Raw genomic sequence first — 27,866 nt, 5'->3', positions numbered from 1 at the left:
TCTCTCGTTACACTCAACGACTCAATAGGAGTTTATTCATATTATACTGTAGCGGGTTGTATCTGTAAATAATGGCGATATGAAAAAAGACGAAATATCAAATGGAATTCCTTTGGATGCAGAATTTTCCCCATATCTCTAACCGTTTACTCGCGATACTCTAATGAACAAAAATTTTATTGGTAATTAACCCCATCATACAGTATAAAACTGTTAATATCTTATTAATTACTCAGTGTGAGGACAAATGCCAAAAACCTTATTATATGTCAAATTTAATGGCGAACCTTTGTTCATTCAAATAATTTCTCTGTATTTTCATGGATTTTGCCGTTAAACGTATCGGAGCGTGTCGATAAGTCAACACCTCGCGTAAGGACTAAAGCACTCCTACCTCAGATAACTTTCAATCTATCATAATTGGGGAAAAAAGTTTCGACCAAAAAATGTTTGACATGTAAAAATACACATCTTTTGTCTTACTACTTTTCCCCCTATTTACCACTGTTTCCATGATATTAATCCTTAAACAATTAAATTAAATTGTTGAAAATCGACTGCGGATTCAAATTCAGCACTATCAAAAATGTAAATTCTAACGATAAAACTGTCCGGACCTCGTGCGGACTACTGGAGAAAATCATAGAAGAGAAAATCCCAGAGATAAATCTCCTATTGCTAATATTATTAGAACCATTGGAGCAGAAAATTTGCTTTTATTATTTGATTGGACCATTTTCGCAATTTTCGAACCTTCATGGAGTCAAGTTTTATGTTTGAGTACCTGCAATTGCTCGAATCGCGAGGAAGGGATGATATATATCTCTGCACTCGTCTTTAAAAATGTTGAGAAACCCTCTCCCAGAAGCTAAATATGACCTTCGGTCATCAATATTTGTTTAAAACCTTTTTGGATCGATCAAATTCGTAAATTTTTTTTGCAGTAGAATACGGTCAGTGACCCCCACGGAAGTCTTAAGAAACGAGGCCCAGTTATAGAACCGTATTGTTTTCAATAACTTAGAACTAGTATTAAGTAGATATTTTTAGCTTCGAAGAAAGTATACAGCCTATATTTTTCATTTAACTTCGATCATCACAGTAAATATATAGGGTCACATCGATTTTCGGCTAAATGACCGTCAGTGAAATACCCGATTAATTTTGAAGCTCGAGAGGTATTTGTCGGATTATTTTTCCCAATCGGATTTTGGTCAATCAGAGTGCAGTGGAAAATATCAGGAGGTGAATTATGAAAGATTTGAATGAATTAAATTAATAGAATGACCCGATTTCCGAAGACTGTCAAATACAAGATTCGATCGGAAATGAGCGGAAAAAATGAGGAGCTATGTACTGCGAACTATTCAGGTAAAAAAAATGAAGTGCTACTGCGAAATATTCAAAAGCTAGGAGGAAATATCAAATACTGCGCTCTGATTTGTGGAAATTCGATTGGGAAAAATAATCATGATTAATATGAGTGAATTCTAATTCTGAATATTTTCTGACATCTGATTTAAAACATCTTATCTTTACACTCATTTCAATAGAAATATTGGACTAATGATGGGTTCACCTTAGCTACACGAGCGTAGGATCATTTACCTTACAATGTTTCCCCATTTATTTTCTAAAAGAATAAATTTTGCCATCAGGTTCCATTTTCTCAATGACGAAATTTGGTCAATTAATGCATTAAACTTGTACCAATAATTAATCGAGATTCCTCAAGTCCGGTCAATTTCTACTTGTCCTAGATGAATTTATTATTTCGCAAAATAAATCGTTCCTTCATCACGGCTCATTAACTCTCCTAATTGATTCATTTATTTTCAATGTATTTTTATGTAGGTCGAGGTAATGCAGGTGATAACGACGTAGGCCCAATTCTTCTTCCGCCTCGTGACTACGACACAGTACATCGACATCGTGGCAATTTAGCGGGGATTGAATTTCGTCGCTGTTTGAATCAAACAATTGTGGGTGGTAATACAGCCATTGACAGAGGTGGTACACGTAGCGCAGCGAGCAGCGGTATCGGCTCGGACAGCGCGGCGACACCGCCCCCCTACCAGTCACATCATCCACTCGGTCCACGACCTTCTCGGCCATCCAGGGACACCTCCTCGGGTGAGTAAACTCGTCCCACGCATTTATTTTTTTTTTTCGCCGACACTTGACCAAATAAAAATCTAACGGAATTTTTATGATTATTCTTTCTCATTCATGCTTCCTTCCCTGGAGGATTAGCGGTGAGTTATAGGGAGGATGGATTATAGTATTATAAGTTTGCGCATTTTTCCGTTGGATAATATCAGAGTGAGCTGAATATTTTTTGCGTACGAGAAATCGGGGGAGAACTGGTAGAACGGAAAGTAGTGCAAATTTAGATACTACTCGAGTAAGAATTCAAATCAGAATAGAATAAGGGATTGACCAGTAAAAACTGACATTGATCAGTTTTGGATCAGAAATGTAACGATTGTTTGGATCCATGCCAATGTTCTCCAAATCGATTTAATTGTAGCTTAAAATATTTGTTTTGAATGATATCGCAAACAAGTTCGAAGATTGTACCGATCAAATTATCAATTTTCGAATAACCGTAAGAAAGTCGAATCATCTAATGGAGGCTCATAAGGATCGGAAATAAGATAAAAACTGAGGGTCAGAATCAAGGATCAAGAATAGGGTTCAAATAAGGATCATAAATCTCTGAGGATCCTATCCAAGTAGGAATATCCACGCGGAAGCAAATTGCTCTAATGTATTAGCCAAAATTAGTACACGAAGTTGTAAAATATAGTAGAGTCTCCCTAACTTCTCAGCGATTAGCGACAGCGGGGAGAGTGCTCCCTCACTCTGAGCACCCCAAACGTGTGTGAGTAATATCCTGAAAATCGCATTGGAATCCTGAATCTAAGGAATTTTGTCCTTAAATTTTAGAGATAGAGTCCTCAGCATCAATGTAGTTAGTGTCCAGAATCTTTAAAAATGTTGATATTTCTGACTAAAAACTAAAATTTCCTCTTCACTGTGTGTGCAATCTGTTTTGTTTTTTGAAGTTTATAAAAGATGTTATGAAACAAGTCCTTGGAAGGTTTCGTCGAGAACCTATAATTCCTGAGATAATTCAGTCAGGATAACGTAAATCGGTTAAAGACGGTTTTTTGTTTTTTGAAAAAAGTCTTGTTAAAATTTTTTCTAATATCACTCATTATGAAGTTATACACTTTTGCTACGGTCGGTAATCAGGAAAATTCCGAGAATTCCATACAGATTGGTTGATTTATATTTCTGGCACTAATCATTTGGAGATAAATGTTGAGATGTCAAGTTTCGCTGCACCTGTTAACAAAAATTTCGCTGAATTGTCCGAAAAAAGGCTTAGAATTCGATTTAAGAAGAAGAAGTCAGTAGAATTTCAAGTTTCTCTGAAAATTCAAGTAAAATCCGAATTTTTTAGCGACAGAAAGACGAAAATTCCACGATTTACATGAATTTTCAGGGAATTCTTTTAAAATTTTTGGAATTCCAGGAATTTTAAAAGAATTCCTTAAGGAGACATTCCTTTGAATTTTCCTGCTTTTTCATTAGTTTCCCCGCAATAATCAAACTGAAATTTGCAGTTCCTACGGACGTTTCTATGAAATTATGAATTTTCAATGACAAAATTCCTGTAAATTTCAGTGGAAATGTTATTTGTTAGAAATTTTCAAGACTCCTACCGGAAATTTCAGAGGAAAATTTTTAACAGTGTAGCTCTTAACACGCGGACTCTAGCTGATGACGAGCATATAGGCATTTGCTGTCTCACCCGCACCTTCAGTGTCGCACGTAAACTTTTCCTATTCGTCAATCATAAGGATATTCGGGAATCTCGCCGACACCTCTGCGTGCGAATATAATTCAGTATAGTTCGTATCGGCGGCCGTTAGACTGTGGACTCTGTTCTAAACAGCCGGAGCCATTAAACATCAAATAAGAATAATAGTTCGTATCGGGCACTCGATCGGAACACACTACTTTCCCTATACTTTTGTATCATACTTTAACGTGACAAAAAATCGTAATTATTAATTTAATTATATTCGTTGGTGGATTGTTATCTTCCCGTCAACACCTCAATCGTTACAGAGACCTTTTTCGTAGGCCATAAAATTCTCTATAAAAAATACCAAATGAATTGTTAATTGTCCTGAACAACTTAGTTACAAAGTTATTGTAAGAAATATCGGCGAAATCTTTTCTGAAATCATTGTAATGTTGTACTCAATGGAAAATTGAGAATCTCGTGAGAATAATATTTCTCGACCACTATTTTCCCATAATCATTCAAACGTTTTCATTAAATTCGAAAGTGATCTCCAGAATTCTAGGAAATGAAAAACTCGAATAAAATCTCTATCATTTTTTACCGCAACAAACTCCCGTGTGAAATTGACCAGCGATCGTGCAATTGAGAACAAAAAAATGTCAAATAACATTTTACGCATAAAAAAAAGAAATGATGGGAGACTGTCACTGAGATTACACATCGGGCGTCTGCCCAATAAGGAATTTGGACACTTTCTACTTGCGGAACAGGTGTGCGCTTTTACGCATACCGGTATTACACACGATGAAAGAGTGTTTTTTTTCTTTCACTGGGAGTGTGACAGAACATAAAGTGAAGATAAAAACGTACATAGGTGATTGGATGCCGGTCTTCTTCCGCGGTGTAGAAAACTTGTCCCGTTAACCCAGTTCAGAACATATGTTTGATTTTTGGCGGAGGAAAATAATTATGAGGGTTCGCAGAAAAGGGGAGCTGTGAGGTCATTTTTCATTCACACGGCTGTCAGCAGTGAATGGTAGAGCATGAAGCGTTGAAATTATTTCTGTACAACGAGTCATTCTAGGAAAAAATGTCAGGGCACATTTTTTATCGGTCTCTTTTTGAGTTACAAAAATGTCTTTTCAAAATTTTTCCTCAGAGAAAAAAAAATTTGAGTTTACAGAACCAATTAGTGATTTTAAGAAACTCGTGGTAGAGGGCATTCCACTAAGAATGAGGAACTGATTACATAATTTCAGGCGAAAAATCCCTAAAATTCAGAGCTATACACCTGTTCATTTCACCCAACAAAGAGCTTCATTTTGAAACTTATGATCGAAAATTGAGATTTTTAAATACTTTAAATTGAAAGTTTCAAAAGTGTTGAGTTGAGACTTTCAAAAATATCAAGTCAAGACTTTCAAGTCTCCAGTTGATAATTTTAACCCTAGATTGGTCACCATATGAGGGAAGTGCCGCAGCGCGTCGTTTTTCTTGAATTGCCATTGAATAACTGATCGGAAAATTTTTTAAAAATTTGACTTTTCCAATCAAAGTGTCTAAAAAATTTGAATAGTTATAGAACAACATAATTCCTAAAATTCCTAAAAAAAAACAAATTATTTCTAACAGAGGAATTATCTTTTCATCACGCTGAGACGAATAGTGAACTTTTCGGCACGCTCCGCGTGCCTAAAAGTCCAATTTCCGCCACATTGTGATGAAAAATATTGTTCGTAACTCGTGAAAAAATGTTTTTTAGCTCGTGGGATTATATCACTCGCCTTCGGCTCGTGATATAAACCTCCCACTCGCCAAAAAACACTTTTTTGCACTCGTTACGAAATATACTATTTCCCATGTTAAATCAAAGTGCCTATTACGCGACGTTGCCGGAAATTCGCTAAACGCGCCCGAGCAGTGTACAGTGAATTTGGCAACGTTCAGGCCTGAACGTGACCAAGTCGCTGGGTCGCGTAGGGTGACCAACTAGGGTTAAAAGTCTTGAATAAAACTCAAGTCTCAAGTCTCTTTAGAAGGCTCAAATTGAAATATTAAAATGTCAAATTGAGACTTTCGAAACCCTCAACTTAAGACATTCAGACTTTTGAAAATCTTATTTTAGGACATTTGAAATCTTGTGACGAACCTTCCAGCTATTTATTTGACTCAAAAATATGTATTTTTAATTTTTGTTCTAATTTTCCCTTGTGCTCCGGTGATTCAGTTGCCAGGGTTCATTAGAGAGAATGCAATTAAAAACGCCAGATTTTCCTAATTTCACCAGATTTCGAGTTTTTACCAGATTTCCAAGATTTTACCAATTTTACCAATGCCAGACTTTATTCGCAATTCAAGTGTTTAATTAATTTACCAATTCAGTATAAAGTATCAGTCCCCCAGATACCAAAGTTATGCCGGAGAATTCGAATGCCAGATTTTGAACTGAACGTTACACATTTACTTGATCCAAATAAACTGGATGAATTTCAACAAGTTCAATTTGCAAATCAAGAACCTTTACGCTCTTAAATTAAGAAAATTCCAAAAGGATGAAATGCTAGAATAATTAAACATTACTTAAAAATTATTTGAGTCAAAGCATCAAGTGTCATAACAAAGAATTTAGAAGCGTTAGTAGATTAATTTTAGAATGGAAAAAATGATCAATCTAAGAATGAACATATTCCTAATTTGATTATCTAATGGTCGTCATTTAAGATCCCCGAAGTTCTTACCTTAAAGAATCAAGATTTTTTTACGTATGAAAAAAGTGCCTTATTTTGAAATACAATCATACTAAAAAAAAATAGAAAAAAAACTGAAATTCAAAGATTTTTGCTGTTAACTAGAAACTTTTTCGTCTCTGGGACCTTATAATAAAGAATTGATCTATTGTGATTGGGGATTTGACTAAAATATTAATATCCAATTTAATATTAAAAGGAAGATTGAATGAACTTGTCTCAAAATCCATGGATTCCTCCTTTATCGAAGAAAAAACCCAATAACAACACGAAAAGATAAATTCCATTCCTATCAATTACCTGAATAAAAACAGACCGTCTCAATCGAATTCCCCATCCATTTCCTCTGATGAGGAAATATTTTACATTTCGAAAGTAAAAATAAAAAAATCTATTATTCAAAAGAAAAATACTTTATTCTTTACCATTTACCTGTGAAGTTATACAATGATACTCAGATATTTACAATTCAATCTCGAAAACTTGTTTCACGATAATACTACGCATATAAAATAAGAGGAAGAACTTATCTCCAACAGCACAATAACAGAATAGTGTTCTGTAGGTGCAACCGAGTGTTTCATAGAGGACAACTTACGCAATTAGTTGTGATCACAAGGCAAAGAAAAACCTGAAGAATGGAGAGAAGATGCTAAGTGTTTTCACGGCCTCTGGCGAAGAGAAAATTATGCTGATTATTAATTCAACCCAGCGCGATTTTACGATTCATTACTCTGAGAATATGATTGATCGCAGAAATATCCATATAAGAAAACATCATCAACCAAATACATTCCATTTACCCCATTTTCAAGTCGCTTTCCCTGAACTGTTCCCTGAACAATATGACTGATTAACAGCGATTAAAATGGACATCGCAATTTCGCACTTGTTTGAGAATCGTTTGTTTTTTTCTTATTCGCTCGATGTTATTAGACAGTCTACGGAAAAATTAATGGTTTTTTAGTAACTCGAACTATTAACACCAATTTTTTCAAGCGCATAATTAGAGCGTCGTATAACTAAATAATTCCCTAGATTCTGTAATGAGTCACATTCTCATTGAAACAAAAGAAAATACTAATAAATCCTACTGATAAGCGATTTAATTCTTCGAAGAAAACATAATATTGTACAACCCGGTTTAACCTAGCGTCTTATGGGAAAATCAATAATTTAGGATATTTTGGTTGTAAATGAAGAATGGAATCTGTTTTTTTTATTGAATTCAGAAAAATTGATAAAGTTTTTCGACACCTAGTAAAAAAGGCAGTCGGTTTTTCAAGAAAATTCCTTCATAAATAATAAATAAATATTAAATAACAATTGCACAATGCAATTTAGATAATACTGAATCAAGTATTAAATTACTTGATGTTATCATCATCATTAAGTTTTTTATCATTATTATTCTTATTATCCCTTTCTTCTATAAAACCAATTCTCTTTTTGCTTCCGAAGGGAAGCATTATTTACAGTTCTATCTCTCCCCTCAGCACTTCGATAAAGTGTCAATAGAAAAATTTTATTTATACATAATTGAATGAATTTAAAACATCACATTTGAAGAAAGCATCAGAGAGCTCACTTTCAGGGGAATTCATGAAAAATTCAAAATTTTCAACAATCATCATAAAAAGCAATTCAACCAATATAGCTATCGTAGTCATCTTTTAACTTCGACTTACTGGCATTAACACAAATATTTTAAGCTATGATTGAATTCATTTGAAGCATTATATCCACAGATATCCCGGGAATTATAATTTTTAAAAACTACAGAATTTTTGCAAATTTCCAAAAAAATCAAAGTAACGATTATTGCTATCACCTTCATCTCGGAACTCGATCAAACGGACATCCAAACAAATTTTTAAGCCATCATTCAATCAATTCAGGATATTTTTTTTTCGTTATGATGAAAAAAAACAATTTTTGAACAATTTGGAAAACTTAAAAAATTGATAAATGAATTAAATTGCGAGTAATGGCGGTTGATAGGGGTCGACAATACCTGCATTTCAGGAAAACAGAAGATTCAATTTCATCGATTCATTAACGAACAATGGAAGAAAAATTTATTTACATACGGACGCACATACATAACGTACGGACACGGTCTGAAAATTGCATGTTCAGACTTTTTGAATCATAATGGGTCGATATAACACAAAAAATCCAAAACTTAAATTTGAAGGATTACAATCCTTCCATTCGGAAGCAAAAATAAAGAAAAAAGACCAAATGCATACCTACACACATACATACGCTGTTAGAAATTTCTTGAAATTACAGTCACAGCGTCATCTGAATTTTCGATGTTGTGGAGTGGCATTCAATTTCACATGAAATCGTTCACTACATTTCTCATTCATCTTGAAAATTCAAGCAAATTGAATTTTTCGTGTTAAACAATCATTGCTTTTTCAATGAAAGCTTGAATTTCCAAACTGATCGTGAAAATTGAACATCACATACAGTTCAATTTTAAACAGATCGAGAATTCAGAAAAGTTATTGCCTGAATTTTCAAAATTTCCAAGGTTTTTTAGTGCCGTGTGGATCTGAAAATCGACAATTACTTGAATATTCACGAAATTAACTGATTCGTCAATGGAGAAATTGACTGAAATTTCACGTAACTTTGTCGTTGTTAAAAATTTCAAGCTTTTTCACTTGAAATTTCAAGAGTAATTTTCTAACATACAGACACCATCTAAAAATCACATATTTGAACTTTGAGACCATATTTAGTTACCCTAACACAAAAAATAGGCAACTTAAATTTGCGCGATTACAGAGCTTTCATTCGAAAGCCAAAACAAAAACAAGAAAGGGCCACAAAAAGGTCTCTCCCCAAAAAGGCCTCCATGAAAATCCATCTATACGTACTCCTTCCCGATTAAAAGATATTCACCGAAAAATTCGTTGTTCTGGAGTTGAATAGACTTATTATCTCGTCCCACCTCATCACGACTATAGTCTCATCCAAAAGAAAAAACTCCTCTATTAAACATCTCCATTGAAGTCGCTGGCATGAATCATATGAGTCCGTCGATCTCACCGTCAATGCGGTCACGCGATTTTAATGGGCCACTGACCCACATGAGGCGAAAAACGAAATGAAAGAAGAACAAGTAAAGCGTTAAAAAATAAAATTAAACATAAGAAACAACGCAAAAACAAATTCAATAAAAAAAATGAGCAAGAGGCAAAAGTGAGGTACATGCGCTGTACTGGAATTAATGATGAGGGAAGTGGAATGCATCGAAGGCAGTGCAGAGTTTTATCCTGGTACAAATCAGTGAGGTGGATCCAAACATTGAAGTGAGAAGGATGGAGGATAAACTGAGAGCATTGGGCACCTGTTGCGTTGGAAGGTGTATACCCCGGCTTGATTTTACCGTTAGGACGTCGTAGCAGGCGACAGGTAGCACACACCATCATACTTTTATCCATGTATGTACATGATTGTTGCTTTTGTGTGTTGCTTCGGTGTGTCCTCGTAAAGTCAGTTTAATGCTCAAGCCTTTTGCCTACTTTGGATATGCGGGCATCACAGGCACATGGCATACTTTATCAACAGTTCTACAATATATTTGCGTAACTTCCGGCCGGAGTTTTTTCCCGTCTGGAGTTATCGTGCGAGTTTGGTAACGGGGAAATTGCTACCTCCGTTTATTTTTATTCCTATTTCGTTGCAGATTGATACTGTATGCTTTGATTACCGACAGTTCCATTGATTCGAGTGCTTCGGGATGATGATTAGGTGTAAAACATCGGGGGAAATTTTAGGTCGATGTAAACAGCTGGTAACTACCGAGGAGCTGATGGTCCCGGTAGTCTGATGCTGAAAATTACCTCATTCGAAAGTCAAGGAAACTTCCGATTGTGAGTAACTCAGTTGGGGGGCAATGCATATCAATTTGGTGGACCGTGCATGGCTGATTAAATTATTACGGAGAGCAGAGATCAGCAGGAAAATAATTGCTATTATTAGTATTTCATTGCAATGTCAGTGGTTAATGAAAAAAATTTAATCATTATTCTGACCAATAGTTAATATACTGAGTTACAGAACCCCCCGTGATACAATATTTGAATTTCTCCAATGGTTCTTATTTTGGGAACTCAATGGCTGGATAGATTTTTAGGAATATTGTTTGCTTGAAACCTTTTGTGATATCTACCAAAACAGCGGCGTAAAACACATTTAAATAATTCAATTGTTAATAATTATTCACTGCATAACTGTATTGCGGGCTAAGTTATAAATGCCGTTTCAGCACATAGCAAAACATAAAATATGCAAGTTTCAACTGTTCACGTGAATTTCATACTTTTTCCTGTCGGCGTGTGGTCTATTTATCTCCCCCTATAGGACGACTTCTTCACAGTTAATATCTTTGAATGTAAATGACAGGCAGTTGAATTTTCATAGGAATTTTGTCTCCGATCGATTTCACTATCTCTTTTGAATCTCGAGACATTTCCCAAAAACTGAACTGAAAGTTGTTGTCTCACCCTTTCACGACTGAAGTATAATCTCTGAAATTATCTCAATCCTCTCATCCTCATGGAGCGACACCGGCGGATAAATGTCAGGGGTCTGGGCACCCGGAAATTTGATTTTTAATCGTTATTTACGACTTTTGTTGAATAACAAACCTTTCATCCTTTCGTAATCGCTTTTGAATTTTTTTAATGAGAAGAATCTCAGATAGAAATTTTCACTTTTATGATGCTTGATGAGGAAATATTGGAGATCATTAGCACCGTTAGGAAAAAATTGACATTGAATTCGGTTTATAGGGCATAAAAGAATGAAATTTCAAATGTCACTGAAAACTCATTGGAATTTCAAATTTTTGAGTCCCAGGAAGATTTCCCAACTGACTTGAATTTTCAATCGAAACATGAATCTTCAGTATCAAATTACACAGAATTTTCCGTTGAAAATTCCAAAATATATTTAAGTGAACTGTCATGATTTCTATACACTATGTGCACGCGCTTTCGCGCGCGCTTATCTTTTTGTTGTGAAAATGAAGAAACCGAATTTATTAAACTTCATATACTCATAGATGTTTTATAAATATTGATAATGACTTAAAGAGAATTAAGAGAATGAAGAGAATGAAGAGTGAAGCATCAATGAATAATTTTTAATCTTCGATTAATTCTTTTTTTTTACTTTTTGAAATAATCTGATTAAAATCTGTAATTGTGGAAAAATCAGGGGAGGGTTATGAATTGATTTTCTAGAAAACTGAAAAAATTTCTTGAATTTTTCGGAAAATTTCACAGTTTTCCAGATAACCGTAGATCAAAGATTTTTCTCGAATTATTTGGGAAACCGAAGAATTTTCGTACATTTGTAGAGTTTAGAATTTATGTATGAAAATTTGAGAAGCAAGAATTGATCATTATTGCGTGTGATAAATATGAAAAAATTAAAATTTGGGAAGGGAAGAATAATTTGTGAGTTAAAAAAATTTAGAAATACTATGTTTTTTTTCTCATGATCAACAATTAGGCAATTTAGATATGTTTTGATATAAAGATCAACTTCACACATGAAAAAATGAAAAATATGACGCAGAACAAATTTTTGGCATTTGAAGAATTTGAAAATACCGGGGTTTTTTTCAGCGCCTACTTCACGTGACTCATTGACCAACCAGAATTGAGGATTAGCGGTCAAGCAGTTTCGAGATATTTCGATATAAAACAACTCCACGTCTCTTTCATCTTTAGTAAATAGGATTTTTATGGAATGATTGGACTCAAGTTCATCGTTCAATTGATTTTTCCGTCAAATTATGAATTTGCAATGACGAATTTCTTTGAAATTTTAGTGAAACTTTCACTTGATGAAAATTTTCAAGTGCACCGAAAATCTCAACCCAAAATTTTCAACAATGCGTAGAAAAAATTTTTCGATCCATTCTTTCGAGACATTTAATACCTCGCCGATTCCTCCAGAGTAAAAAAACGAATCACCATGAGCGGAGCATTGTGGAAGTACCGTTTGAGAATAATTCGATATCTTACTTCATCTCGACTGGAGTTCTCGGCACGGTTTTTTCATCCCACTGCATCTCTTTTTTTCATTCAACTGACCATACCGAAAACCGATCGTTTCGCCGGCTTAACGACTCGCTACACCAGCGCATTTTTTTGCTTCTTCATTACAATTTATTTTTTTCTTACTTTGAAAAGTCTTGCTCGAGATGGCCGTCGATTGCTCTTGGAGAGGTGAAAATAATACTCGACAATTGGAGAGAAAGTTGATTAAATTATTGGGCAAAAATTAGGGATAATTATGTTGAGGATTATTCTCCATTAAAATCTTTAATTATTGAAATGAATGTCATGTAATGCAATTGTCTGATTAAATTTCAGTATTGGGGATAATGATATGGGGAACAAATATGATATCTTGATTGATTAGGCAATCATCTCGAAGACGAAAGATTTCAGGACAGAATTTCAGAAGAACTCTTTGGAAGCTGACAGAATTTGCATTCTGTTATTTATTGTTCGAAAACAATTGTAATTGTATCGATAGTTCAGTAGTAAATTTCAAGACAACGAAAATTTCGCAATGAACTGAAGACCTAAAATTTGGATCATAGGTTGTTGAGCACATGTGAAAACGATTCCCACAATTTCAAGTATTTTTTCCACGCGAATTTTTGAGATATGCATTGACAAAAACTTAAAAAAGACAAAAATTGAATGTTTGACGATGGATATCTCAAAAATTCGCGTGGAAAAAATACTTGAAATTTTGGGAATCGTTTTCACATGTGCTCAACAACATATGATCCAAATTTTAGGTCTTCAGTTCATTGCGAAATTTTCACCAAGTATAACTCACTGAGGAAGTACCTTAAGGGGAAAAAAATGTAAATTTTCTAATTCCACAGATTATTCCCCCATCTGAATGTTAACTAATAGAAATGCAGTACTTGACATTTTGCACGGGAGTGGGGGTAGAATAATTTCGATAATTTTCAATTATTTCCATTTAGTTGCATGGCAAAATTGAAAAAATTAAAATTGTATCGGTAGTTTAGTATACTATAGTAAGTTTCAAGAGAACGACATTAAATTGGATTTAAGAAAAAACAATCATGATTTTTTTAATTTTACAGACAATTTCCTCAATTCTGATTTCGATCAATCAGAGTGAAGTATTCGCGATCACGTGACCCCTTCACATTAGTTTTATTTTGATAATTCACCGGGCTACGCGTGAATTATAAAACTGATAATTCCACAGTATACTGTTAGAAAAGAATGAAATTTCATGAACAGCTCACTACTAATTTTCACGACAGTGACATTGAATGCGATTTAAAGGGAAAAAAAATCATGAAATTCCAGGTTTCACTGAAAATTCAGTAAAATTTGAGAATTTTGAGGGGCATAAAGAAGAGAATTCCTTAATTTATTTTAATTTCCAATCTAATATAATTATTCAGCATCAAATTGCATTGAATTCCCAGTGAAATCGGAAATTTCATGATTTTTTCTCCCTAAATCGCATTCAGTGTCACTATCGTGAAAACTCAAGAATATATTTGCCAAAATTTTCTAGTTTTCTATTCATTTTCAGAGAAAAATGCAACGGAAATTTACAGTTCTCTTCGATTTACATTTCCTGAAACTTCCGTGGAATTGGAACACGATAAAACTTTCCGGAATTTGGCACGGAAAATTCAGAGAAAAATTTTTAACAGTGTAGCCTATTAATTGTTTCCCCTTCTTTTAACAGATATTCTCCCCAGTTCAATGAAAAGTGTCACCTAATCGCGAACACCGCACTCTGTTCGGCCAAAATCAGAATTGAGGAAATGTTCCTCGGAATATCCCCCGACCATGAAAATTAATGGGATATTTCTCTCAAGCTTCCCTGCAAAAAAACGAGTGTGTCAAATTTTGCAGAAAAATCCCTCATGTTGAGCGCTCGGAATTTTTAGCCTGCAAAACTTGACACCTTTATTTGTTTACAACGAAGCATTCGGGAAATATCCAATAATTTTGAAGGTCTCGGGATATTACAACTGATTGTTGCCCCATCTGAATGTCAATAATAGAAATGCAGTACTTGACATTTTGCGCAGGAATGGGAGTAGAATAATTTCGCTAATGTCCGGTTGTTTCTATTTAGTTGTATGACAACCTTGAATAAAAATTTTCCGCTAAAATACATGGAGTTCTGGCTTTGACACGTGGGAACGTCAAATACTGCATTTCTATCGGTCCAAATTCAGGTGGGGGAATAATCCATCCGAATACCCCTTGTACTCCAAAATTGTAAAATATATTTTGTTCAAGTTTTCCTGTATATCGATGATCGAGATAAGTTTTGCAATTTGCAAAACTTTTCCCTCTCGTTGCAACTTAACAAAACTATCGCAAAATTCTCGATAATTTTGGAGCACGCGGGGAATTACGGCTGAGAATTTAACGGAATTCTGAATTTTTGAGCAGCAGGAAGACACGAATTCCCCAACTTACTTGAATTTTCGATTAAGGCATAAGTACAACATGACGCTCAATTTTCAATAATTTTATCATTCAGAAATATACTTTCCTGACTATTTCTGATTTCTATTAATTTTCATGGAATAATTGAACGGAAATTCAGTTTCCATTGATTTTTTTTGTCGAATTGTTGATTGTCCATTATGACACGGACGAAAATTTAATAGAAAAACCTATCGAATTTGTTAGAAAATTCTATTGAATTTCTATTGAACTGTTTTATTAGGTTTTGGCCGATTCTATTAAAATATTCAATAGAAAATATTCAGTAGAAAAAGTCAATAGAATTCAATTTTTCTATATAACTTATTTTATTGAAATTTTTTCTATAGAATTTCCTCGGCTCAAATTTTCTAACTTTTTTCGTTTGATTTTCTTGATAAGAAAAAAAAAGGAGAATGAAAAAAACTTGGAAAATTTGAGTCGAGCAAATTCTATAGAAAATAAATGAAAAGAATAAGTTATACAGAAAAATCGAATTCTGTTGACTTTTTCTATTGAATGTTTTCTATTGAACATGTCAATAGAATCAGCCAAAAACTAATAGAAAGTTGAATAGAAATTTAATAGAATTTTCTAACGAATTCGAAAGGTTTTTCTAGTAACTTTTTTCGTGCATGGAAATTCCTTGAAATTTCAGTCGAATTTTCGCTTAATGAAAACTTCCAAAAACGGTACTGACCAATTTATTGTCAATACGATTCGTTACCTATTAATCAATAATAGAGTTGAATATGACCAAATCAACATTTCTTAATAATTAGTGAAAGCCCCAGTTGAAAGAAAACAGGCCAGTCAAACAAGGCTTCCCAAATGTGCATTTGTTAACTATTAACGAATGCACACTTGGCGAACAAATGGGCCCCAGCCCTCAATCAAATTCATTTTTCAACAATAACTAATCGTTTCTATCAGTGGAGGGAGGTAATTACCTTATAATCATTGAAAATTCCCAAAGACTTTGGTTATACAGTTAAGAAAACCTGCAATAAAAATTTTTCTCAATTACTTCTCTCCATCAGCACCCTAGCAAAAACTGATTAAAACTAATAATATAATTTTTATCTGAATTTGTAGTTAATGGAACACAGCCGCAAGATTCAAGAACCACTGTTTATCCACACGGTGTCGATGTCGTGTCATTGCGCAAAATGTCTCCCGTATAGTTTTACCATGCACACATATATCTTCACTCCTTTTTATTTCTCTTCAAACAGGTAGACATCGTAAATTCGTGTGTGAATCAACATGTTCAACTCCTCCGGCATCTCCGTGAGAAGGTTCCGCATTCTCGGCCCACAGCCTCAGGCAGTCCTATCCCCGAACAGAAAACACCGCACCACCATTCGATTCTATACCATCCAAAAGTATTCCAGTTGTTTTGAAGATGCCCTCGACCCCCATACCAACAAAAACTATTCAAAGACAACGAGGTTGAGTTTTTAAATTGTCGAGGCCTTTTCACCAATCACCGGTGAATCTTTTCCTTTGGGTATAACAATTTCAGGGGACTTGTATGGGAGAGGGAGAATGGTATTTACGGGAAACCTCGTGGCCTCCTTGCATCAGCGATATTCCCTGCATGAGTGCCCATTTTACGTTATCCTTGATCAGTACTGGAGATCTACCCTCGGGGGTCTTCTTTATTTTGTTTTTTTTTCCTCCTCGTTTTTTTTCGGCGTCTGAAGATTGTGTCGACATGAATTCGCATTTGTTGGGAAGTTCAATAAGGAGAGAAGTAAATGCCAATTGATTGTGATTGTGTTCAATGGGATTTTAAATCCTCAACTCCTTCATTCCCAGGTATTCTTCTTTTATGTTCCGAAAGAGAAACGTAGAGAGAGATGAACATTTTACCGTGGAAAGTCGTTACCAAAAATTGGCCATTGATTATTTTAATAAGATGGTAATAAAGTCCTGGGTCATAAATTCTGTGGGCGAATGGTAAAAGGAGAGGAGTCTAATGACTTAATTTGAACTATTCTCTGAATATCGGTGGAACTGCTGGGTTTAGGACCAATTGATCGAAAAGAAATTTTTTACGGCTCATCAAATTCTGACAGCAAGATTTTTCATATCTCGCCGTGCATCACAAAATTAGAAAGTTGTTGTTGAAATTTTAAGTGAAAAATTTTGCTTCAAATTGAGGATAATTATACGAGATACAGTAGAGGCTTCGTATAAGATACCTCTGTATAAGATACCTCGCGCTCCAAGCGCTCGAGGCCTACGCCGACTCTCGGCTCTTTTATCGCCTCCCGAATGTTTATGTTCCATGCGCTTTTTATAAGATACCTATGGCTCCAGTCATTTTTCACCGGGAAGAGAGTAGTTATAAGGATCAAATGGTGTTAAGAGTCAAACGGGAGGGACAAACGAAGTGATCATGGGGGTCTAATGACCTTAAAGGGGGGTCACACCACTTTTTTCAAGTAATGGAAATATACATAGATTTTTCTTCACTTTTCCCATCGAAAAATCGTAATTTTTCGTCTGTGATTATTCTCGAGTCCACCAACAATCCGCCAACATCAGCTGCCATTCTATTACGCGGGGTTATGTTTAGAGAGAAAAGGGAACGCGGGCGATAAAAATTCAAAAACATTAAACACATATAAATTGATTAGTTATCGATATTCATTCAGTAAAAATGAAAATTTCATTGACTTCGGGCGCAACGAGCGAAGTATCTTATTTCAAACCCGCTGGTCCCTATTTTTCTCCTCTCTATGGGCGCGCGTAGTGGGGGCATAGGGGTCCCCGGAATTCCACTCTCCTACTGTCCCTAAGGTATCTTATACGAAGCCTCTACTCTATAATTATACGAAATACATATAAAAATTACCAAGAATCACTTGCTCTGAGAACTACTACTGAATTTTTTCACAATGATTAATTTTCATGAAATTCCCAAATATTTTGGTACACTTAGGACCCGTTGCCCTAAGCGATTAAAAACCAAGCCCTGTTAGCCAAATAAATTATAAGAATTCACCGTAAAATGCTTTTATTCAGTCATGACGTCGTGAATGTTGGCTAAATACTTCATAATTAGGGGTATGATTGGGAAACAGTGATCATACATCGATACACCACATCTTTTGGTGAAACACCCTCGATGAACTTTCGATGAACATTGATCGACAGATTACTTTTATCTATTCCGCTACCTAACTGAGAATTTTCTTAAGGATGTTCTACACCCTTTCTGCCAAAATTCACGTTTTTTAAATTTTTCTGGCAAACTTATGATGGAATTGACGTGAAAAAATATAACGTTTTTGCGTTTTGTCATTATTTAGTGACTGACGAAATTTTTAAGGTGGTGCGAACATTTTCCTGCGTTTTCTCTAAACTTTTAAGAAGCATGACAAAACTGTAGAAAAAACGCATGAAAATTATCGCACCACTACGCAACTTCGTGAGCCATTAAAGAATGACAAACCACAAAATCGTTATATTTTTTCACGTCGCTCCCATCGATAATTTGCCAGAAAAATGAAAACAACATAAATTTTGGCTAAAAGGGTGTCGAACATCCTTAACTAGGCTTGATGCAGCCGGGCCTTAGGGCAGATTGCACCAAGCCCTGTTGGCTAAATAAATCGTTAGATCAAATTACGTCGGGAGTAAATTTATTCCACAGGTAGACAATTCTGAGAAATCATCGTCGAGTGCTTTCAACCAGCCATTCGGTCGTGAATATCGACTAAATACACCATAATTGGTGGTATTATTAGCAAATCGTGATGATAGATCAACACACCACGTTTTTTGGTGAAATACCCTCGATGAACTTGACATGAGAATAAAAACTCAATAACTTACATGAGTTTATAACTCAATAACTTTGACATGAGAATAAAAACTCAATAACTTATGAGGATGCAATGAATTAAGTTATTTTAAATTTTAGTTTTGAGGCTTTATTTTAAATTTTTTCCGGAAATTCATAGGGACTACCTTTTGGGTTGGATTGTCTTGGAATATGTCTTGGGATTCTTAAGTGAGGATTTTCTTAACTGAGATTGGTGCAACCGGCGCCAGAAACAGTATATTTCGTGTCGAGTGCCACTAGGGTTCTCGGCTCGTGTGAGGTTGGTCTGCCGAGCCGAAGACGAGGTGTGCCAATTACACAATAATATTTTAACAATATTCATGTGACATAAAAAGGCCGTTTCACTTCGCTTCTTTTTTTCTAAATAATTATCGCATGGTTTTCTTTCAATTTTTTCGAGTCAATTTTAATCCCGAAGCGATAATATTTCAAACTATGTATCTAAATAAACTTATTCATCTGATTCAAATAAATTATTTTTTCATACTGCTTCTCACTTTTCCCAGTCCGGGGATTGGTATTGACCCTTCCCCAAATTGGTAAAAGTGAAAATCACTACGGAAAAATATCGTTCGCGTCTAATGCCACAGGGATTTTCGGCTCGTGTGAGGTTGGTCTGCCGAGTCGAAGACGAGGTGTGCCAATCGAGGTGTGTAATGTAATTGTCATAATTGAAACCTACCGAAGATTGCCCAGTAATGACTCGACTGAAGAAATACGGAAAAAATAAATATTGCTCTCAAGTAAATGCATATTTGAAAAAAATATTTTTTTTTCTCAGTGTAATTCAGTAAAAAATACTTTTTGCGGAGGATTTCGTGTTCGTTAGATGAAAAATCACATCTGTGGATTTAAAAATTACAGTGTCTTGCACAGTAAAAGCAGAATAAATTACTTTAAGGTTTAGGACATTTTTCGGATCCAGCGGAGAAGAATTCACTATTCGTCTCTTATTTTTTTTTCAAAAAAGGGAAAGGTGAAAAAGACCTTGAAAAGAACTCCGCTCCACCATTACTCAATTTGTTTGGTAATTTTTTTCTGATTTTTTTCTCCGTGTAGTCTTAATTAACCAAGCGAAAAATTCAATTAGGAGAGGGTGGGGCAAAACGGCCCCCCTTCAATTGTCAATAACTTGTGAATGACATTGTGAAAATTCCCAGTTTCAACTTCATTTTGAAGATAATTTTTCATTCTTCAAAACGAGCTCTAACTCATCCCAATCGGATTATTGAATCGGAAAATATTGACGATTGAAGGGGGGCCGTTTTGCCCCATCCTCCCCTACTAGTTGTAAAACATTGAATGACAGAGAATCATTCAATTGAGATGTTTCCTTAGCAATTAGTCGATTAGATAATAAAAATGATGAATCATGTGAAAAATTAACGCTCGTTAGATTTTCTTACAAGAAAGATTTCCGTATAATTATACTACTATTCAGTCTATGAGCAGAAGGATTTCCCTCAATAAACATTCCCAATAGAAATTCTTATTTGTCTAATTATTTTCAATCGTACGAAATAAATCTAGATTTTCGATGGAATAAACTTTTTTTTTCAAAATGAAAAACTTTTTACACAATTGAACGAAGTTCTTCATTGCCCTCGATCTTCAGCCCATGATGTCGGCTTCAACTCTACCACTACTACTACGCAATACGATTTAGAGAAAATCTTGTATCAGAAAGACATTCAGACGTCCAGACACTATTCTATGACTCAATCAATGAGCCGAAGAATTTTCTCAATAAAATTAAAGCACTCTACAAATCCTTCTTTGTTGGATTCTTTACAGAGCAATCATGAATTGAGATTTCCTATCGATTCAAATTATCTTTCATTACTAACAAAATTTCCTAATAAAAAAATACATATTAATGTCTCAATTTTCCTTCATCTCTTAAGTTTGTAATTTAATTTCAACTCTACCCGTACGATACGATACAATTTTTTTATGGAAACATATCTGTCATTTAATGATTCTATCTATATTAAATAATAATTCATGAATACATATGAGAAAAAAAATTAGTAAGACGAAAAATGCTTTTCACCTCTTCTAAAACACAAACATTTGCTCAAGAACTTCAAAAAATTCAAAAGGATTGAAAAAAATATTTACAGTTGAGTTTTATTTTTTTAATTACAATTTTCAAATAACAAAACCCCAAGATTCTTTCTAACAAAAATTAATAGCTGTACAAATCCTCATTTATTAGATTCTTTATTACAAGGAAATAAATTCTTACTTGTGATACTTTAAACTCCGTTTTTATTAATGAATAAATTTTCATATAATCAGAACTCACAGCAAGAGAAGAAGGAAATACCAGCATATAAACATTTTAATTTCCTCAATTCTTCATACCATAAATTCATTTTTACTTCCAATAAAAAAAATCCTATTATATTTAATGTCCACAGCCCATTTTTGAATGGATGAGTAAATTTTCCATGTATTTTTTATTGCATTCCTGTCCACCTAACGGTGTATCCTTTTCTTTAATAATAATTATTGATCTGCAAGAGGTCTCGATGACGAGATGGCGTGATGTCACGTATCACAAAAGACCCCCGGGCAACCCACGTGAAGGTGTACAATTTTATTTATACGGTTGATCCGAGCGCGTAATAGTCAGTACATGTTTCGTGAATTTTATGTTCATGTGTGAATGTGGGCGAGGATTCATGGAGCTTGAATTCGAACGTTTCGTAATTTGTCCAAGGTTATGGGTCCTATTAAATCCCTCGATGGAACGAGAGATTAAAGTTATATCAATGCTAAGCCGGGATAAAACAATGAATCTCTTCTTCTATTAAAACAAACAATGATTTTTAATGGGTCATTGAGGAGAATTTATCGCTGTAATTAATTAAATTTCTTTCCTGGGAAGGATTTGCAATTATCAACAGAATTGTAGATCCAACAACCAAGTGATGCAATATTTTAAGCACGCTTTAAATTATCTGTAGTTATCATACTATTATGACTTGTGATGTAGAAACGATTTGAAAACAAAATGTCAAAGGGTTTCTTTTTTCGTTGACCAAATTTTCAATCAAAAGTGTGATCTAACATTTTGATTTTAACCCTACTGAACTGGCGTTCGGTACCCACTAATTTTTCATATATAATTTTGCATGCAACAAGAAAAAATCAAGAAAAGGTGGCGCTTTGCTCATTGAGCCAGTTCAGGAGGGTTAAAGTACTTCCTCAGTCATTTATAGATGGTGAAAATTCCATAATGTACTGAAGACGCAAAATTTGGATCATATGTTGTTGAGCACATTCCGCAACGATTCCAAAAATTTCAAGTATAAATTTTTTTCACGCCAATTTTTAAGTTATGCATCATCAAAAATTGAAAGAACACAAAAATTGAATGTTTGACACTACATATTTCAAAAATTGGCGTGAAAAAAATACTTAAAAATATGGAAATGATTTTTGAAAGTACTCAACATATTGTAACGAATCCGTAATTTCTCCAATTGCATTATTTTATTTACACATTCTTTTCTTTCCTCTGAATCTCTCCTCTGAAGTTAGTTTCTCTTAGTGGTTTTTATTCATTCTTGTTCCTTTCGTTTTTGACATATTCTTTTGTATTTTTATCTTCGCCTGTTTAATTTAATAAATATTCATTTTGTTTAAAATTGAGACTGGTTCGCGGTATCGGCCTGTCAGGAATAATCGGGTGAGGTCGGGTTTACATAGAGTTCGAGAAGCCGTTGGGGTCCACCGGCCCTCAGGGGAGTACGGATGCATCATAGAGTTCACATCGGTCTTTGGAAGACACGTATCGGTATCAATTCATCACTTACAGGGTATACACTCGTTTACTAAAGTTCTGAAACAAAATAGATAGGATGCAAGTTCAGTTTGTTTCAGAACTTGAGTAAATGATTATACATCTCGGCATTCACAGTCATCACTATAAAATTGTGTCATTCATCAATCGTTATTATCATGGTTATTGCATCTTCAATTATCGGGTCAAAAAATGAGTTATCAGTGGAAAATAATCAGTGTCGTTTGTGAAACATTTATCGTGTGAATAGTAACATTTATGGTGTAAATAGTGTAAATATCTTTCAATTTGGTGACATTATACAGATTCGCCTTGCGGCTAAACTCTCTCTTTTATTTCACATCCCGGCTCAACCATCTACTCACTTCCTACTCCCGAACCCCCCAAAATCTGGCAAATTATCATCAATCCTAACCACATGCTTGTCAATATGATCTAAATTTCGTTTTTTCACTGTAAAAACAGATGCTCGAATTTCAGATATTTTTCGTAGACAATTTTCAGACACTTATACGTGTCTGAATTCATAAACATCTGAATATAGTAATACTAAGAATTAAGCGACCCACCATAATATATTATGACGATCTCATAATTTTTTTTGTTCTTTTGAGCTTCATTCCAGTTACGTCCCCGTCACGAACTCTGGGTAATGCTAAGTGCTGGTGAGGGTGGATATTAATGCCTTGCTATGCGCTCTTGAACTTGATTTTGAATACCTTAATCATATTATTTTTGAAAAATCATCATGCCTTCAGAAGGGAAGGTGCCGTGGCGACACCCGTACATCTACACGGACAGAAAAATCTCTCAAAAATTAGTGTAGCTTCTCACGAACGCATGGGACGTACCGAATGGGGTGTAAGAAAGTAGAGGAAGACACTGAAAAAGTGGTATCTCGTACTGAAAAATTCATATGTGGCCCCCTAATTTTGGTGAGTCGTGCACTAATTTTTCATGCGTTTTTCGTAGTTTCTCATGTGACTCTTCCGAAAAACTGGGTGAACAGCATTCTTTTTTCTCATTGATGAAATACACTAATTTTTAAGGAAGGTTCTTTTTACTTTTCAATGTATTTTTCTCTCCGTGTATGTGAGCATCCATAATAACATATGAGATGTCTGAAAGGGGTTTGAGTTCATTAATAGCAACCTAGTGAATTTATTTAAATTTATGTAAGTTTTCACGAAGTGGTCATTACGTTATAGTGTACTAGAATTAACTTACTTGACCACTTCGCCAAAATTTACATAAATTTAAATAAATTCACTAGGTTGCTATTAATGAACTCAAACCCCTTTGAGACATCTCATATATGTTATTATGGATGTTCACAGATATACGAGGGTCCCCACGGCACCTTACCTTCTGAAGGTATGATGATTATTTTTCTTTTCGCTTCCGAATAGAAGCATTGTATTTGTCGGATTTTGACATTCTCTAATTTTGCCTGGAAATGATATAGAATGTTATGAAACGTGAAGAAATTATGTTGTTAGAAAATGTCTGTATGGCCGGGTCTGTTTTCAGTTACGACGTTTTTGAAAATATAAAATTAATACGGCAAAATTCACTAATATGGATGTAAAATTTTTACCTATAGTAAGTACATACTATTAAGCTCAAGTTCGGTGCACAATTTCAGCCTGATCTGTCCAGTAGTTCCTGAGATATTCAACTTTTTGTATAAAACTATTTAGGTCAATATCTCGGAAACTATTTGACCGATTTCATTTTTTTTTCAAAATACTCGTTTCGGTGTCTTCTATTTAGATCAGTCAAAATATGTATATCTAGTCTATACGCAATACCCCCTTCCCGTGATCATGAAGAGGTCCCCAGGATTTTATTATTGGATTCTACGTTTTTGGGGGTGAGAAATCCGATTCCGTTGGGGGTTTTGCCGTTTCATTGCGCAATAATTTGTTATAAACAAATTGACTCCGATTTTTAATAAAAAAATTATTTTCCACGAAAACGGTAAAAGATACGGAAAAAAGTTTTAGATGAAAAATGTTCCTCTTTCTCTCCTGAATAAAAAAGTTTTTGACTCACCAAAATCGGCCCAGTGGGTCACGTGATATCAGCTAATCAGTGAACGCGAGGCGGCGGACCGCGCGGAATTCTTCGGCAAATAATTAGCAGTTGAATAATTTTTTTTTATTGAATTAAATAAGTCATTAATATTTTTTGAAAAGTCTCAAGTGTTCATTTTGTCCTACTCTACCCAACTTATTCAAATACACAAATATTTCTACTTTTAGATAAACTAAAAATCTATCTCTTTTCTTTTTTTTTAATTTCTTTTATTTTCGATTCGTGGAAATCGTCCGAGCACGTGTGAGCATCGACTCGTTTATTCTTGTTTAAACTAGCATTTCCCCGCAAAAACCAATGATGTCTTCAGTTGCAGCCCCTTCTTGGTGGCGGACAGTTAGAAATCCGAGTGAAAATCAGTTCCATGATTTGATTTATTTTTTCGCAAAGAAATGGAGATTTCAATAAGTAATAATTTCAATTAGTGACGTTAGTGAAGTTACGATGGCCGATCAGGTCCAATTGAANTCTATTGTAACTGTGTTATGTCCACAACATGTAAGAATCCGATTAAAAATGATAAAATATAAAGTTTAGATATCATTGACATCGTATGATTAAATTTTTGTGTACATCTGTGTAAGTCTGTCATCTCCCATAATTTTTTTTTTTTCGACTACATGAATTAGAGATCAATCGATGTCCACCTTCATTTTCGTGATCTCTCAGAGCAGCTGACACATTCCGGTTCACTAATTAGCCGATAGCGCGTGATATTTATTTATATTTATTATTTAAACAGTTTTTAGGATATCGTATGACCAAGAAGTTGTTCAATAGAATAAAATACGTGAAACTAACCGATATTCATTTACACGCGCTCATTTGCCGAAGAATTCCGCGCGGTCCGCCGCCCCGCGTTCACTGATTAGCTGATATTACGTGACCCACTGGGCCGATTTTGATAAGTCAAAAACTTTTTTATTCAGGAGAAAAAGAGGAACAACTTTCATTTGAAACTTTTTTCCGTATCTTTCACCGTTTTTGTGGAAAATAATTTTTTTATTAAAAATCGGAGTTAATTTGTTTATAACAAATTATTGCGCAATGAAACGGCAAAACCACCAACGGAATCGGATTCCTCACCCCCAAAAACGTAGAATCCAACAATAAAATCCTGGGGACCTCTTCATGACCACGGGAAGGGGGTATTGTGTATTGACTAATCCGTTCGTACAGTTTTCGAGATATTGCCGATTTTCCATTTTTCCTGAAATTCTTTGTACGTGCGATAACTCGACAAAAAATTGAGAAAGAAAATTAAGAAAAAAGCTCTGATAACGAAAGTTTACTTGCTGCAAGAAAATATTTTCTTATCAAATTTAAAAATCGTGAAATCTCCTAATAAATAATTTCGTTCTCAGACTGAGAGAAAAAAGTTTTTCAACAGGATGAGATTCTCTTGTCCCGAGAGAATTTTTAACGGTTCTCAAGATGAGAAATGATGTCCTTCCCATAAATTCGTGTAGTTTTCCTTATATCTAGAATTATTTATCATCAGGACTTTGATTCCATAAAATCACAAAGAGCACAATACTTGAGATCAATTTTCTATAGACTTGAATTGATAATAGAAGTGTTTTTTCGTGCAATCGAAACAAGGATTGGTCAGTTGGATATGCTGAGTGATCAGATCGGGAACACGTGAATTCTCACAATCCATTAAATTCTAGATATAACGCAAACTATATGAATTTATGGGAAGACTTATGCTAACACTTGAAAATTTTCTCGGGACGAGAGAATCTCATCTGGTTGAACGACTTCTTTCTCTCAGTGTGAGCACATTATTTATCAGGAGATTTCACGATTCTAGAAATTGACAGGAGAATATTTTCTTGCATCAAGGAAATCATCTTTGTCAAAAGTAATTTTTTCTTTCAGTGTACAGTCCAATCTTCGTACAAGATACCACAGGGACTGCAGGGGAATAAAATTGCGAGAATGACATGTTCCCCACTTTACTCGCGCTGAGAGGAGAAAGTATTTTGATTTGATATTCTTCGTACAAGAGACACTGAGAACAAAAAATTCTAATATCTGAAACATATTTTCTTGAGAGAAGTAAATTATTTTCAATGGCTTAAATCTCAGAATGTGTGCACTTCACGGAACTCGAATAAATTTTTATTCATCACTATCGTTCCGTGTTACTATCGTTCCGTCATGAATATTTTACATATTGCAATATTGGAAGTGCATAACGAGAAAATCATGAAAACAATACAGACTAGAAGATTGACGATTCTTCTACGCGATTTACATAAGTCCATTTGCGGCAAAATCATTCTTGAGTACAAGAATATTTTAAAGCATGAAGCCTTTCTCGGGTCATGCGAGTTGAGATGCCTGAGAGAATTAAGCAATTGGAGAAAATTTACTTGTTTCAAGAAAATATGTTTCAGATATTAGAATTTTTTTTTCTCAGTGTACTAGACGATTTCTATTTTTATGGTCATTTGAGTACGATTCCTGATGTGAAACACGAATGTTTGATTAGAAAGTATTGTTCCTTTTCAAAATGACACTTTAGACATTCTGAATAAATTAGTTTGTTGATAGGGGCCTGCGAGGCAAAATTGAGACTTTCATTGGAATTTTTGTTTTCATAAAAATTGGGTGGAATTTTGTTTTTTTTTCTCTATCTATCCATCCAAAAAATGGACGTAAAACACATGGTGCAGTACGTATAAAAAAATATATATTCTAACAAGTTTTATGATCGATGCGTTCAATTTTTTTTATTAACTGTAACGAGTACCCATTCGTTTTGAAATTCAATTGATATGCAATTAAGTTCTAGATCATAGATGCATATATTTTCAGTAATTTCTGCAATATCTCAATTCCGTTCCCACTCAATTCTAGCCCCTTTGTCGAATATCTTGTACGGAAAATACGAAGCGGAAAACATTCAAGCCAGAAAGTAGGGGTATCTTTCGGCACGAATTCAAGCCTAGTAGCTTGTACGAAAGTATTTATCTTGTACAGAGCCTGA

General features: G+C 34.6%; 1 protein-coding gene across 1 annotated transcript in view; it reads left to right on the top strand.

Moving 5' to 3' along the window:
* The window catches only part of LOC107038461, a 93,503-nt gene that overhangs the window by 52,816 nt on the left and 12,821 nt on the right, over positions 1 to 27,866 (top strand). Inside the window, exon 5 of the mRNA XM_015257556.1 lies at positions 1,855 to 2,133. Coding sequence (XP_015113042.1) covers positions 1,855 to 2,133 — 279 coding nt within the window. The remainder of the gene's footprint in view (positions 1 to 1,854; positions 2,134 to 27,866) is intronic.

The sequence above is a fragment of the Diachasma alloeum genome, unplaced genomic scaffold, assembly GCF_001412515.2.
Source record: "Diachasma alloeum isolate Michigan unplaced genomic scaffold, Dall2.0 Dall_scaffold_00284, whole genome shotgun sequence".
Taxonomy (NCBI): Eukaryota; Metazoa; Arthropoda; class Insecta; order Hymenoptera; family Braconidae; genus Diachasma; species Diachasma alloeum.
This window is presented reverse-complemented; position numbering and strand designations above follow the sequence as displayed.